The sequence below is a fragment of the Agelaius tricolor genome, unplaced genomic scaffold, assembly GCF_023055355.1.
Source record: "Agelaius tricolor isolate 1412-34295 unplaced genomic scaffold, bAgeTri1.0.p SCAF_37, whole genome shotgun sequence".
NCBI lineage: Eukaryota > Metazoa > Chordata > Aves > Passeriformes > Icteridae > Agelaius > Agelaius tricolor.
Window position 1 is genome coordinate 4,613,719 of NW_027269297.1, and position 13,514 is coordinate 4,627,232.

The 13,514-nt window shown below is 51.6% G+C and overlaps 1 protein-coding gene across 26 annotated transcripts in view; it reads left to right on the top strand.

Annotated features, from left to right (window-relative positions):
• The window catches only part of GRIN1 (glutamate ionotropic receptor NMDA type subunit 1), a 40,090-nt gene that overhangs the window by 4,672 nt on the left and 21,904 nt on the right, over positions 1–13,514 (top strand). For 21 of the 26 annotated variants that reach the window (XR_011683596.1, XR_011683597.1, XR_011683598.1 and 18 more), the window contains exons 3-5: positions 8,244–8,420; positions 12,565–12,627; positions 13,386–13,486. Coding sequence is in view for 22 of the 26 variants with exons in the window: in XM_071453724.1 (XP_071309825.1) it covers positions 8,244–8,420; positions 12,565–12,627; positions 13,386–13,486 (341 nt within the window). In the remaining 4 variants the exon portion in view is untranslated. The remainder of the gene's footprint in view (positions 1–8,243; positions 8,421–12,564; positions 12,628–13,385; positions 13,487–13,514) is intronic. The other 5 variants (XM_071453727.1, XM_071453735.1, XM_071453734.1 and 2 more) reach the window with 1 other exon arrangement.

The window sequence follows — 13,514 nt, forward strand, 5'->3', positions numbered from 1 at the left end:
CATTGGACAGGATCTCTCTGGGGCTGGGAGGTTGTTTGGTTGCATTCACATCTCTGAGTTTGTGGGATATTGGTAGGGGAAGATGACAGAATATCCTGAGGCTTCACATGGCTGGCATTCAGCACTCAAGACAGAGGCTCAGATTCCAGTGTCTCAGCTGTCCCTGTGGGAACTCAGAGACTTCCAGGCTGGATGAGGTCCTGGGCAATGAGGTGCTGCCCTGGCCCTCAGCTCACAGCCTGTTTGGCAAACACCTAAAGCCTTAGGAAAGGCAAAAGGAGGAGCTGAGCAGAGCCAGGCCTTCCAAATGCCATTGCAGGATTTCATCCAGCACACGAGCTCAGTGGGTGAGATCGAGCCTGCTTCGAAGCACGAATCAGCCTTTGCTTGGAAAATGTGAATATTCACAAATGTAAATGTTCAGTGCAAAAATAGTCACTCCACCTACATGGTAAATAAAGTCAAATTTCAGGAGGAGGAGCAGCAGCTCCCAGAGAGGCACCAGGAGCACTGCTTGGCTAGAGCAGCAGATTTTGGCATCTCCCAGCAGGGAAGCCATGGCAGGGTGGTCAGCAAGCCAGGATGGTGATGGTGACTGGCAGGGCTGGGGAGCTTCACACCCTGCCAGGGTCCCACCAGGCATGGGGAGATGGAAAGGGATGGCAGCAGAGCTGGCAGAGCAGGCAGGAAGTGTTCAGGGGGGATTTGCTTCTTGCTGCTCTGGGGAGGAGACAGATCTGACAGGAATGTCACTGGGAGGGTCCTTGTCACAGGGCCCACCATGGCAGCAAGAGGGGACCCTGCACCTCCTCTCTGCTCCATCTCTGCAGGGCTGTGCCCAGCAAAGCAGCCCTGCCCACCTGTGCTGGCCTGGAGTGCTCAGCCCCAGGGCTGACCCTGTCCTCTCCTTCTGCCAATCTTGTCCTTTTTAAAACATGTTTTCTGCAGAGCAGCCCCATAGCCCCCTCCTGGCTCCCTTCAGGGCTGGGGGAGAGACCCACAGTGGTGACCCAGTGTGCTGGCAGGGAGATGCTCTCCAGGGAACATTTGGGGTGTTGAGCAGGTTCAGGGGTGCACCTGCCTGGCATAGGCTGGGCAGGGAGCCCAGGCTGCCCACCCCACACCCTCAGGGAGCCCCTGCCTGGCAGGCATCGTGCTCAGCCTCCTGCCCACCAAGGCTTGGAGCTCTCTGAAGAACAGGAGCTGCAGGCAGGGACTGGGGAGAGGAACAAAGGATGTTTGGACAGTGGAGGGGACAGCAAAGGTGGGAGTGGAGTGGGGGACAGAGGGGTGTGGAGCTGTGGGACAGGACAGTGGAAGGTTCTGCACATGCCCTGCAGGACAGGCTGGCTTGTGACACAGGGATATTCAGCTGTTCCCTTTTTGGTTTCCAGTGATCAGCTTGCTTTCTTTTTTGTTTTAATTCAGGAAATTATATCTTTCAGCTTAGTTTCTATGGAAACAAGCTTGTAGGATCACTTTTTATGTATGCCCCTAATTGGTTTTGGAGGCATCAGACAATTTTAGCTGAATTTCACAGGGGGCTGAAGTTGGGTTAATTTTGGTCCTCTCAAGGCTACCAGGGGAGGAAAGGTGTGGGCCTCAGCTTGGACAGGTTTGCCCAGAACCTTTTGATGCTCTCAGAGCATCTCCAGTCAAGCACAGTGGTCCATGAGCTGTACCAGTCTTTCAGCAAGGATACCCAAGGGAAGTGAGTTTTACTGCTCCAACCATTTGTTCTGGAAATAATATTGCAGTTATCAGGCAGAGCACTCTGGCTTGGCCTCCTTGTACACCTTGTGAAATCATGAGCTGTTCCCCACTGAGGCCCTCTGAGCACCCAGCACAGCCCTGCCTGCTGGGGAGGGGTCTCTGGGATCCATCACCTCTGAGAGGGGCCAGCAGGGAGTTGGGGGAGAGAGGCACTCTCAAGGTAAAGGCAGCAGAGTGGTTCCCATCACTGTGGTGTCCATGGCTATGGAGAGCCCTCCAGGGAGATCTCATGGGCTGAGCATTGCAAAAATCCCCCTCTGACTCTCCCTCAGTGCTCCTGTCCCCCACAGCCCACTGGGGGTGTTTCTCTCTGCTCTGCATCTCAGCTGGAACAAACGAGCTGACACTGACATGCTGGCACCATGAAAAGGCTGAGCTGACACCGAGTGTGAGAGCAGAGCTGGGGATGCACAGCTCAGGGAGGTTTGTGCTCTTCAACACCACCACCTGGGACTGTGGGGCTGGAGGGACACCCTGGCTGCTGAGCCCCTCACCACCCCACAGCAGATTATTGCAGCAGAGGAACAGGGAGATAAATTAATACATTAATACATTAATACATTAATACATTAATACATTAATACATTAATAAATTATGAGACCTGCTCTGCTGCTGGAGGAGTTGGAAAATGGAGTTTAGACATGCTGCAATTGGAGAGCTTCTTCAGTTCCAGCACCTTGCCCTGGTGGTTAAGTGAGGTCTGTCTCTCTCTCCAGTCAGGGGATGGATTTCCCTCTGCTTCCTGCTCTCAGTGGAACCATTCCACGCCCTCACAGGGCCTGTTCACTGAAAGGGTTTTCTGCTTTATTACTGTCTCACTGGCAGCCCATGCTCACAGGAGCCCTGTTAGGGCTGGGAAGGTGCAGGTGGGGACAAAAGTGGCTTTTGTTGACAAGGTCAGGGTCTGTACTCCACTGGCACCCACAGGTGAGGCTGCTTGGTGCAGCACAGAGATGTTTGTCCTGGGAGTGGGGAGCACAGGCCTCAGCAGGGCAGGAGATCCCTCAGCAGGGCAGGAGAACCCTCAGCAGGGCAGGAGATCCCTCAGCAGGGCAGGAGAACCCTCAGCAGGGCAGGAGAACCCTCAGCAGGGCAGGAGATCCCTCAGCAGGGCAGCCTGGAATGTGCAAGAGCAGGCCAGGGAGGTGGAGGGACGGCCTGATGGAGCCCCCACAGGCTCAGATTCCAGCTGGGAGCAGGACAGAGCAGCCCCACAGCCCCACAGTGGCCCTGCCCATCCCTTCCTCCGTGCACTGCAGGGAAAGGCAGAGAGTGCACTTTAGTCTGAGCTCTGCCCCAAAATCCCTCCCTGAGCTATCTCAGAGCTATCTCAGCTCCCTCCCACCTCCACAGCTCTCATGTGGGGCAGTGGGCAGGCTCCCTCCATGGAAACACTGGCCAACACTTCTTTCTCATGCCCAGCTGGTGAATTTTACCAAATGTTCAGGAGCTCTGCAGATTGGGATCTCTGTCAAGCTCTGAAATTCCCCAGGCAGCTCAGCTGAGGAGTGCATTGCTAGCAGGGGGCTGACCCCCCTGCCACAGGTAATGAAGCAAAGGCACATTGCTCCCTTCAGCCTGCAGGGAAAATCCCTCCCCCAGGCCTGGGCTGAGCCCCTGGGCAGGCAGGAGTGCAGAAGGTCACAGACCCTTCACTCATGGCACTCTGCAAGGCCCTGCTGGGACACACAGGCCCTGCCTGCTGGCCCCAGCCATGCCCTTTGCCCTGTGGGTAAAATCCCCATGCCAAGGCACCCCCAGTGCTTTCCCCCAGCTCAGAGCCTGGCTGTGCACAGGACTGCAGCAGCCAGGTACCTTCCCTGCAGGGGGATGTTCTCCTGTGCTTCCTGCAGGCTCACATCTGTGCATGCACAGTCTGTGCTTTCACACACACACACACACACACACACACACACACACACACAGGATCATCTGCTCAAACAGCTCCTCTTTGTATGGGCTTGCATCAGATATTTGCAGCTCTCAAGTCCTGACCCCACATAGAATCATCACAGAATCCCTGACTGGTTTGGGTTGGAAGGGACCTTAAATCCCATCCAGTGCCACCCCTGCCATGGCAGGGACACCTCCCACTGTCCCAGGCTGCTCCCAGCCCTGTCCAGCCTGGCCTGGGGCACTGCCAGGGATCCAGGGGCAGCCACAGCTGCTCTGGGCACCCTGTGCCAGGGCCTGCCCACCCTCCCAGGAAATATCCCCAACTCTGCTCCCTCTGGTGCTTTTTGGCTCCAGCCCCTGGGGTCCTGCTGAGCTTGGGCACTGGATTTCAGCCCAGCCTGTGTTTGCTGCTCTTTTGCAGAGCTAGAATGAAGTGAGGGAGCACAGGGCTGAGCTCTGAGCTGTGGGTGGGCTGCAGAGGGGTTTGGGGTTGCTGAGAGCCATTGCCATGGTCCCACTGCAGCCCTGGCTGGCACCAGGCACACTCAGAGCAGAGCAAGGGGTGAGGATCCTACAAAGCACCCCACAAGGCCAGTGTGGGTTCGTAGTGAGGAGCAGTTTTTGCTGTGTGCTGATCCGAGGGCAGGGAGGGAGGGATGACAGCCCTGAGTTCAAGGGCTGGAGCAGCACCAAGGGCACAGCTGGTGCAGCTGAGTGAGCCCACCAGCTGGGCTGGCTGTCTCACAGGGGCTCTGCTAAAAACCACAGGTCTTTTTTAACAGTTATTTGCCAAAAAAATGGGCTAATTAGGGTGCATAAATCACTGTCTCCCATCCTCTGCAGTGCAGCCTGTGTGCCCATGCCCAGCTGAGCTCTGTGCGAGTTTCAGGGGGTGTGACAGGGACCGGGGGGATGTCACTGTGTGTGCTGGGGTGGGGGTATCAAATCACACCAAGCTGGATCCTCACCTGCCTCTGCACAGCACAAGCTGCCCGTGTGAACCTCTGGGGGACTCTGGTCATTTTTCTTCCAATCTTTGGCCCTTGCAAAGATGCTCAGGAGTCCCAGGTGCTTCAAAAGCTGTGTCAGACCATGAGTGCTCATCCTGAGATCTCAGCTCAGCACTTGACATGAATTTTTCTTCATTATCCCTTTTGAAAACCACAGTTCAGGGATCCAGGAGCTGAGATACCCCCAGAGTCTGTCCATGACCCTTTTGACACCACCTCAGAAAGCAAATTTGTCTGGACTGTTAAACCAAATTGCCCCCCAACAACCTTGCAGTATTTTTTCCTCTTAACCCAATGATATGTATTTACAATACTTAAGAAAGCCATGATTGGTTAAACACCATTTTTGCAGGCTGGTTGGGAAGCTAGAAAGTAATTTGATGCAATATATGGAAATTTCAAAGATTTTTTTCATTTGAAAAAGGAATTGAAAGAATTTTTATAGATGTTTAACCTGTGTTTCTCTGATTTCTTTTTTCAAAATTGGCTTTGCTGTTATTGTTTCATCTCTTTTCTCTCTTCTGATTTTTTTCCCATTTCCAGTTTCACTTTCCCTGGATTTCCTTAAAGCAGTTAAAATGCTCACAGTTTGACGCTGGTGTAATGCTAGTGCTTCTATGAAAATACATTTTTTTGGGGGTCTACTGTGAGATGTGACTAGGAATAGATCAAAGCAGGCTCTAACTTAGGAATAAAGAAGAGAAAACTTTTTAAACTTACAACTATATGTAAAAAGAAACACACAGAAAGAATGAAAACTTTCTAAAAACATTCTTTTTCTTTTTACTAATTTTTTAATACATCTATCTTTTAGATCACTAACTTTCAGTCTATCACTACCTTTTAGATAATTAATTCTCAGTTCATCAAGGAGTGAGGAGTCTTTCTTGTGCCATAGGCTTCCTCTGGAAACACAGCTGAAACTTCTTGTGTTTCCAGTCACACGTGGCACTGCCTGGAGATCATTTGCCATTGTGACGTCTTCTTTCTATGCTCAGTGCTCTCACTACTGCGCATGGACCAGAGCTGCTTCTAGGGTTTTCTTTTTAAGGGTGCTTTGTCTAGTTTTAAAAAGAGCACAGTCTCTCACTCTCAGGACACTTGTTTTCTCTAAATTTCACTTCTTGGGGCTGAGGGCTCTCAAGAACAGAGATCTTCTCTTCTACTGAAGATCGAGGGCACCAACTAGTTTCTTCACTCATCATCTTTGTTTACACACTCTTTCACATAACAACACTGAACTCTCTTGACTCTGAGCTATTGCTTCTTTTTAAATGCAGTCTCTGTGTCACAGGAAAAAAACGGTTCTGTCTATGGCTATACAAGAAAAGTCAAGCCAAGGCTACTCTATCACTTCTTTCTACTTAAGATTCTTCTTCACTTCTCTCGTGGCCTATTTCTTTTTATCTCAACTCTATTTCTCTTCTCATTCAGCTCCAGGAGGATCAGCATTTGTAAGGTTTCTATCATCTAAGAAAAGGGTTAAAAATCTCAGGCTCTGCCTGTCTAGAACTCTTACGCTGTCTTGCTGGGCACCTTCTTGCCACTTTCTCTTTTTCTCTTTCTCAGCTGGCCGTGATATTAAATTTTTAAGGTGGCACAGGCACAGGCACAGGCTGGCTCTCTTTCTCCAAGGTGGGGGGGGTGGCTGCCTGATGTTTCTTGGTGCTCTTCTACTTTTCTATCTTCAGGGCCTTGGCTTACCTTACCTGGCTGCATGGCTTCCCCTCCCCTGCCCATCCGCAGCCACTGGACAGGGAAGGTTTGAACTTTTCACTGACTGGAACTAAGAGAAAGTTTTCTTGGGAGTTTTCTGCTTTTAGCTTCTTGTGTTCTCAGAGGCGTATCTATGTCTTCAGTGGCTACACCAGGAGCTAATATTCAAATCTGAGTACTTATTGGTTTGACTACAGCATCTCAAAAAACCCTCACTTCCTCTCAAACCATGACACCTGTGTTTCTCTGATTTCTTTTTCTAATATTGGCTTTTCTGTTATTTTTTCATCTCTTTTCCCTCTTCTGATTTTTTCCCATTTCCAGTTTCACTTTACCTGGATTTCCTTAAAGCAATTAAAAATGCTCAGGGGTTGAAAATTAAAAATGCTTAGACCCAGGTGGTGTGCCCCTGGCCCAGGCTGTGCAGCTGGACCTGGAAATTCCTGGGCATCTCTGCTGACTGCAAAGAGCTCTTGCACACTGTGTTAGTGAGGACACCATGGTTGTCTTTCCATTGTTTGTCCCTATGGGGCTTTTTCCCAATCCCATGGGTTTCTGGGGTGAGCTGCTCTTCCTGTAACTCCAATGTTTGTTTCTCCTACTCTGAGAGTCATGTTGGGGCTCTCATGGTTTTTTTCTCCTCTGGTTAAACATCCACCCTTCTCCTCAGTGTCTCAGGTTCAGGAAGTGTTCCCAGTGCTGTGGTGGCTCTGCTGCTCCCCCGTTCCCCTGTGCTGGGCTGGGGCAGGAGCAGGGACCTGCTGAGCCTGTGCAGGGAGCCCTGAGCACAGCAGGGAGTTTGCATCCTTTTCTACACATTTCCTGGTCTGGTCTGACATTACCACTGTGTGGAGTGTGAGGAAGAGAATTTATCTGGTATGTCTGTTCCTCCTGTGTGTGTCCATGGGGGACAGGATGACTTTTCCTTCCCAGTGTGTACTACTTTGGCCCATTCAGGACATTTCTGACCCATTCTGGGTCAGGTCTCTGGATGAGCAGATCTGGACAAGCCCTGTTTGGTTCAAACAACCATCTCAGCCTTAGAGAAAGAAATATTATGGTGCTTTATTTTTGTCCTCTCCAGTTCTGGCTCCTGCCTCCCTCCAGCACATAGCTGGGCTGTCAAGCAGGGTCCATGCTGGGCATGAGCATTTTCACTTCCTAATATTTGACTCTAGGGCTTTTTGGACAAGCTGCATTTGTTTGAAAGCTCTCTGTCAGCTCCAGCTTTTGGTCTGATTGCTCCCCTAAGAACAGTGCACTTAATTAGGCTGGAATTGCTATTGCACAATCAGCCAACCATAATGATGTCTTTAACCCAAGCAGAGAGGTTTGCTGGGGCACGGGTCCAGAGCTGCCTCCTCTGCCTGCTGCTGCAGAACAGGCTGACCTAGAAACAGCCAGGGACCAAGTTATAAAACTGCCTTTCTGAACTTCTGCCATGGCACATGATGAGCACACAGCTGCCTGTACCTGCCTCTTGCCTTCTGAAGGGAATTCTTCTGCTTTTTGATGTCCATTGTCTGGTAATCATTTAAAAGGTCGAGAGGCAAGGCTGTATTTGCACTGAACACTGCTGGTCACTCATGGCTCGATAGGCTTTTCTTCTCTGTGCATTTATGGAGCACAAAGCAGAAACCCCTCTTTGCCATGCTCTGGTTTAACCACAGAGAGGTGCAAAGTCACATCCAGGGTTTGCTTCCCAGCCAGAAGGAAGGATGCAGGTCCCAGAGGTTAGGTCAAGGTGTGCATCCCAGAAGGGATCCCTGTCCCTGCCCCTGTCCCTGTCCCTGCAAACGTGGCTGGCAGCCCCACAGTCTGTGTTGAGCTCTTGTTCTCCCTTGCAGAGCATCCACCTGTCCTTTTTGCGCACGGTCCCACCCTACTCTCACCAGGCCAACGTCTGGTTTGAGATGATGAGAGTCTTCAACTGGAACCACGTCATCCTGATAGTCAGCGACGACCACGAGGGTCGTGCTGCACAGAAGAAGCTGGAGACCCTCCTGGAGGAGAAAGAGTCCAAGGTCAGTTCCTGAACATTGTCTTGTAGCTTTGTTTAAGCAACAACAACGAAACTAGAAGTCTTGGGCTGTTGTATGTATGTAGATTTCTGTATGTAAAACACCTTTTCTTTCCATTGTAACATGGCTAACATGCTTAAAGCATCAACAGTGTCTGACTAGTACCTGACAGAACTTTGTACTTTATTCATTTCACTTGCTTTGCCATGGTCAAAATCTCCTACATGTAAATCGACTACAAAATGAAGGGAAGGATAACCTGGAGCTCTGCAAATGCCTTGCCCGAGTTTCCCACCCAAGGAGAGGACCAGTCGCTCAGTGTAGGGAAGCACCTGCCCCACTGCAGCCACCCCGGGGCCAGGCAGAGCCAGCAGTGCCCAACCCACCCTGCAGAGCAGCTTCTGAATTGGCCATGGGGGCTGAGCTCAGTGCCTGGCAGGGGCTCTGAGCCTCTGGGCAGCACTGTGGGCCCTTCCCATCTCATCGCAGCACACCCAAACGCTGCTTTCCTGACACCCCATGCATGGCAGGGCTGGCTGTGGGACCTCGTTCTGCTCTCAGGGCCAGGGGAGCAGGGAGGGAGGCAGGCAGGGGGACAGAGCACAGACCCACGGCCTGCAGGGGAAGGACTGACCAAGTGCCTGAGGCCAGCACAGAAGAAGAGCACAGGAAGCTGTGCCTGCAATCTGGAAGGCAAGGAAACACCTCCTGTCCTACGGGGGGAGTCCCAGCACATCCTCTCTCCTGGATAGGGTGAGGTCCCCTTCGGATGGCCAGAGCCTGAGTTCATCCAGTCTCCAGCAGCATCAGGGCAGGCACCCATTTGGGGATGTTCCCTCCCAGGCAGGGACCCCAGTCTGCTCTTTGCAGCTCCACCTGCAGCTGCTAGACCTTTGGCAGTCTCTCAGCTGTTGAGATGTGGCCATGGATGCTTCTTGTGGTTGGAGTTGGTGGCTGAGCTGAGAGATGGGACCCTGAGACTGCTCTTCATCACCTCCCTGGAGGAACAACTGCTGCAAGGGTGCAGGCTGGCACAAGCCACACTGACCAACAGACTCCTGATTAAGGCAGTGATTTTCAAGAAGTTTCATCCTTGCTGCATCCCAGGCTGTCTCAAGGCACCAATGTTCCACCAGCCACAGAGGGATCCTCCTGCCTCCAAGGGCAGCTTCCCACTGGGTGACAGCAGGACAGTATTCTTCTCCAAAGCCTCTTCCCAGCACAAAGCCCTTCATGCAGGGAGAGAGTCAGTCTCTCTCCCTCTTCTTGCATCTTTTGAATTCCACTCTCTGTTTTCCTGTAGTTCCTATGCATCCCATTCTGCTGTTCCCCCTCATGCCTCCACTCCCACTTGCCCCATGTGGTGCTCCAGGCACAGAGTGCATTTCTTCTTCAGCCTGCCCACCCTGCAGGAAAGCCTTTGAGAGCTTGAAAGATGGGGAGGGAGAGTCTGTCCTCAGACCTTCCCCATTTTGCACTGCAGCTACCACGTCTTGGTGTCCTCTGGCAGCCTGAGAGCCTCTCTCCAGCCTGGGGCACCTGCTCTGTCCCAACAGTGCACCTTGTCTTCTCTTTGGGGTGCGCCACTGCATCTTGTTTCTTTTTCCTTTGACAAAAGGTCAGGCAGACTGGTCTGACTGGTTGGGGCTTTCCTGTCTTCCTCCACCTCTTCTCTCCAGTCTCTCTTCTGATCACAGCTGTGCTGGCTCTTTCCATGCCATGAAGTTGTACCATGGGCCCCTCCCCAGCTTCTCCAAGGGCAACCTGGGCCCTGGGGAAGGAGCAGGCAGGAGACCTGATCTCGACCTCTTCAAGGCTTAGATCACAGCCCCTGAGGACATGGAGGACCTGCTCAGGGTCAGAGACTCACCTGCCCTCTGGGCTCTTGGTTTGGGGCATGGCTTTGCCTCCAGGGTCTGTGCCAGCCCCGTGTGCCATCCTGGCACCACTGTGTGGGTCTGCAGCTCCAGCAGCACCCTGAGCACAGCACTCAGGCCGTGCTGGCCAGCCCACGGGCTGGCCTTGTTCTGGGGCTGTCTGCAGGAACCCTCAGCCTGGAGCTGCTCCACCCAGCACAGCTCTGCTCGTTCATGGGGCTCAGAAGGGAGTGCTGGACACTGGAACCAGAGCTTGGGGTCAAGGTGGCAGCTCCCTGCTGTGCTGCCTGTCTTTCTCAGGGACAATGGCCTGCATGAAAGTGGCAAATTTTTGAGTGATTGCAGGAGCATATGGTGGAAAGGGAACTTCTGATTTGTCAGTCCCTGTGTGAAACATGAAGATCCGAGAAGGGCTGCAGGACCACATGGAAAAATGGGAAAAAGAGGATTACTAGTGTAGTTCTGGAAACAGGGCTAGTGACAGGGAGAGGTGACAAGGGGCCAGCCTTGTTGTACTGAAGACTCTGCTGACCAACCTGGGCCGAGGTGCCAGCACATCCCAGGAATTCCTGGTTGGTGGCTGCAGCATGGATGACCAAGTTTTTGGCTACGTAGACAGTGCCTGGGGAGAAGTGACCAGCGTTGCCTGATTGGAGAACATTCCTGCTGTCCTGCTGCATCTCTGGCCTCCTTGTAGCAGTCATTACTCCAGGGCTCACTGCAGGCCCAGCAGGAGCCACTGCAGAAATCCTCGCTGTGGGAGTCATCAGAAATGAAGGCAGACCTGGGCTTCAAGCAGATTTTGCCTCTTCACATACTTTTCCTTGCCAGGACCCGATTTTTTTAAGCAATGAAAAACCCATCAGGCTGCGTCCAAGGGAAGAAAGGAAAGGTCACACAGCTGCATGGACAGGAGACCTGGCAAGATGTCCTGCCAAAGACTGGCCTGAATGCTCAGGAAAAGGCAAGCTAATGAGTTTGGAAAGCAAGATGAAGAGCAATCTGTCTGTCTGAGGAGCAGCCTCTGAGCATGGACCCCCACTCCTGGCAGGGATCCATTCCCATCAGGCTCTGGAGAAATGGAGATGAGAGTAGAGCTGTGTCCCACACCCCATGTACACAGATGAGGGATGCTCAGCTGGGGCGGGGTCAAAGAGAAGATGTCCCACTATGTCCCACCAAAAGCTGCCAAGCCCTCTCCTGAAGGCCCCATCAGGTTGCTGTGCCTGGCCTGGCCCCAGGGGCTGCTCCCAGGAGGTGCTGGGGCTCTGTGCAGGCTGCTGCAGGGTCAGGGCTCTGAGCAGAGGCTCTGGGACCTCAACACAATGCCTGCCGAAAGGAAACCTCCAGCAGTGGCTGCCCTGCCCTGGGCTGCTCTGGGGCCAGGCAACACCAGCAGCTGAGGCACAGAGCAGGGGAGGAGCAGGATCTCTGCTCCAGCCCCATCTCTCCAGGGTCAGTGCAGACCCTGAGCCCCCCTGGCATGCTCCAGGCAGCAGCATGGAGACCACCAAGCATTGAGCCCCCCTAGCCACGCTTAGGGCCAGCCCTGGTCTCAGGTAGCTGCACCTCCCAGGGCCACCTGTGTGCTGCAGAGCCATGAGGTGCCCTGGGCCCTCCCCAGGGACCAGGTAAAAGCTGCAATGCCATCCCATGTTCACCATCGCTTCATATCGCCACGCTTTGAGCCAACACGGCACATAGAGAACTTTATCTTTCTCTTTTGGATGTCAGGAGAGCTCAGGAAGCTGCTCCCTCCTTTCAGGGGGTGAGAGGTTCAGCTGACACCTCACTTTGTGTGAACTCTCTGAGGGTGGACAGGACTGTAATGCTGCTAGTGATGCTAGTAATGCTGATACTCTGAACTGTAACAGTTTGCCTTTATCCAGCACTTTCCGTACACAACATTTTGTCCTTTACTTCCACAGTAATTCCATGGAAACCCCACCACTTAGGCCCTTAGATTCTTTCTGAGCTTAAGATAAAACTTCCTTGCTGAAGAATCCCCCAGTCCCTCAAGGGAAAATGCAACTGCATCGCACCAGCTGTGCCACTCAGGCTCTGCTCTCAGATTGCTCCGTGACGCTCCCGTCAGAGCTGAGGCACAATCTCTCCTGATAGTGGTTTTTGCGAGCTCCAGCGTTATAGAGACCCTTTAGCAAACAGTGGAGGAGGAGGTGGATGTTGGATTGCTTTACTACACGTCATTTTCAACTGTTTATAATATTCTTCTGTGTCTACATATTTTCTCTGTGCACATTATTCATCAGAGTAAAAAAAGGAACTATGAAAACCTCGACCAACTTTCCTATGACAACAAGCGAGGACCCAAGGTATATATGCATGGAAATGCACGCCGCCCACCAACCTAACTAGCAAATGAAAAATAGCCACAGCCAACAGAAAAATTAAAAAAAAAAAAAAGAAAAAAAAAAGAGAGAAAGAGAAAAAAAGAAAAGAAAAGAAAGAAAAAAAATTCCATGACTATGTTTCTTGGTAGCACGTTTTTATGTTGAGATAGTTTGGTTTGGACTTGAGAATGGAAACTTAGCCAGCTGATCCTGGAAGGATTTCTTTTTGAAACATGCATGTGAACCAGTAATTAACTTGCAAGTTCTTTTTTTTTTTGAAAAGTTGAACCAACCCCCTTTCCTCCCCAAAGGAAACAGTTCCTTGGTGTAAGTTGCTCACTTTGATTCCCAAAGGTTAACCCTGTGCAATATGTTTTTTTTCATTTCCCATGTTTTTGAAAAACAACACTCGTTTGAGTTTTCAATTGCATTTCAAAGCCTTTTTCTCTTTCCTGTACAATGCACGCCTCTTTTTGGGTCTTGATTGACTTCAGTTTGCATGCACAGTGCAAAAAAAAAAAAAAAACCAACCAAAAAGCCAAAACCTTAAGAGAGAAAGGAAGGAAGGAAGGAAAGAAAGAAAAGAAAGAAAGGAAAGAAAAAAAATAACTATAACCAATCTTATTTAGCGGACTTTTGTGCAGTTTAATGAATTCTCTTGACCCTTTTCTAGATAGCATGGTTCTCACCACCAGTCTGGGGGCTCACTCACTAACCAGCTTTGCTCACACTCATCACAGGCTGAGAAAGTGCTTCAGTTTGACCCTGGGACCAAAAATGTGACAGCGCTGCTGCTGGAGGCGAAGGAGCTGGAGGCCAGGGTCATCATCCTCTCTGCCAGGTGAGGCCGTGCTGCCGCTTTCCCCCTG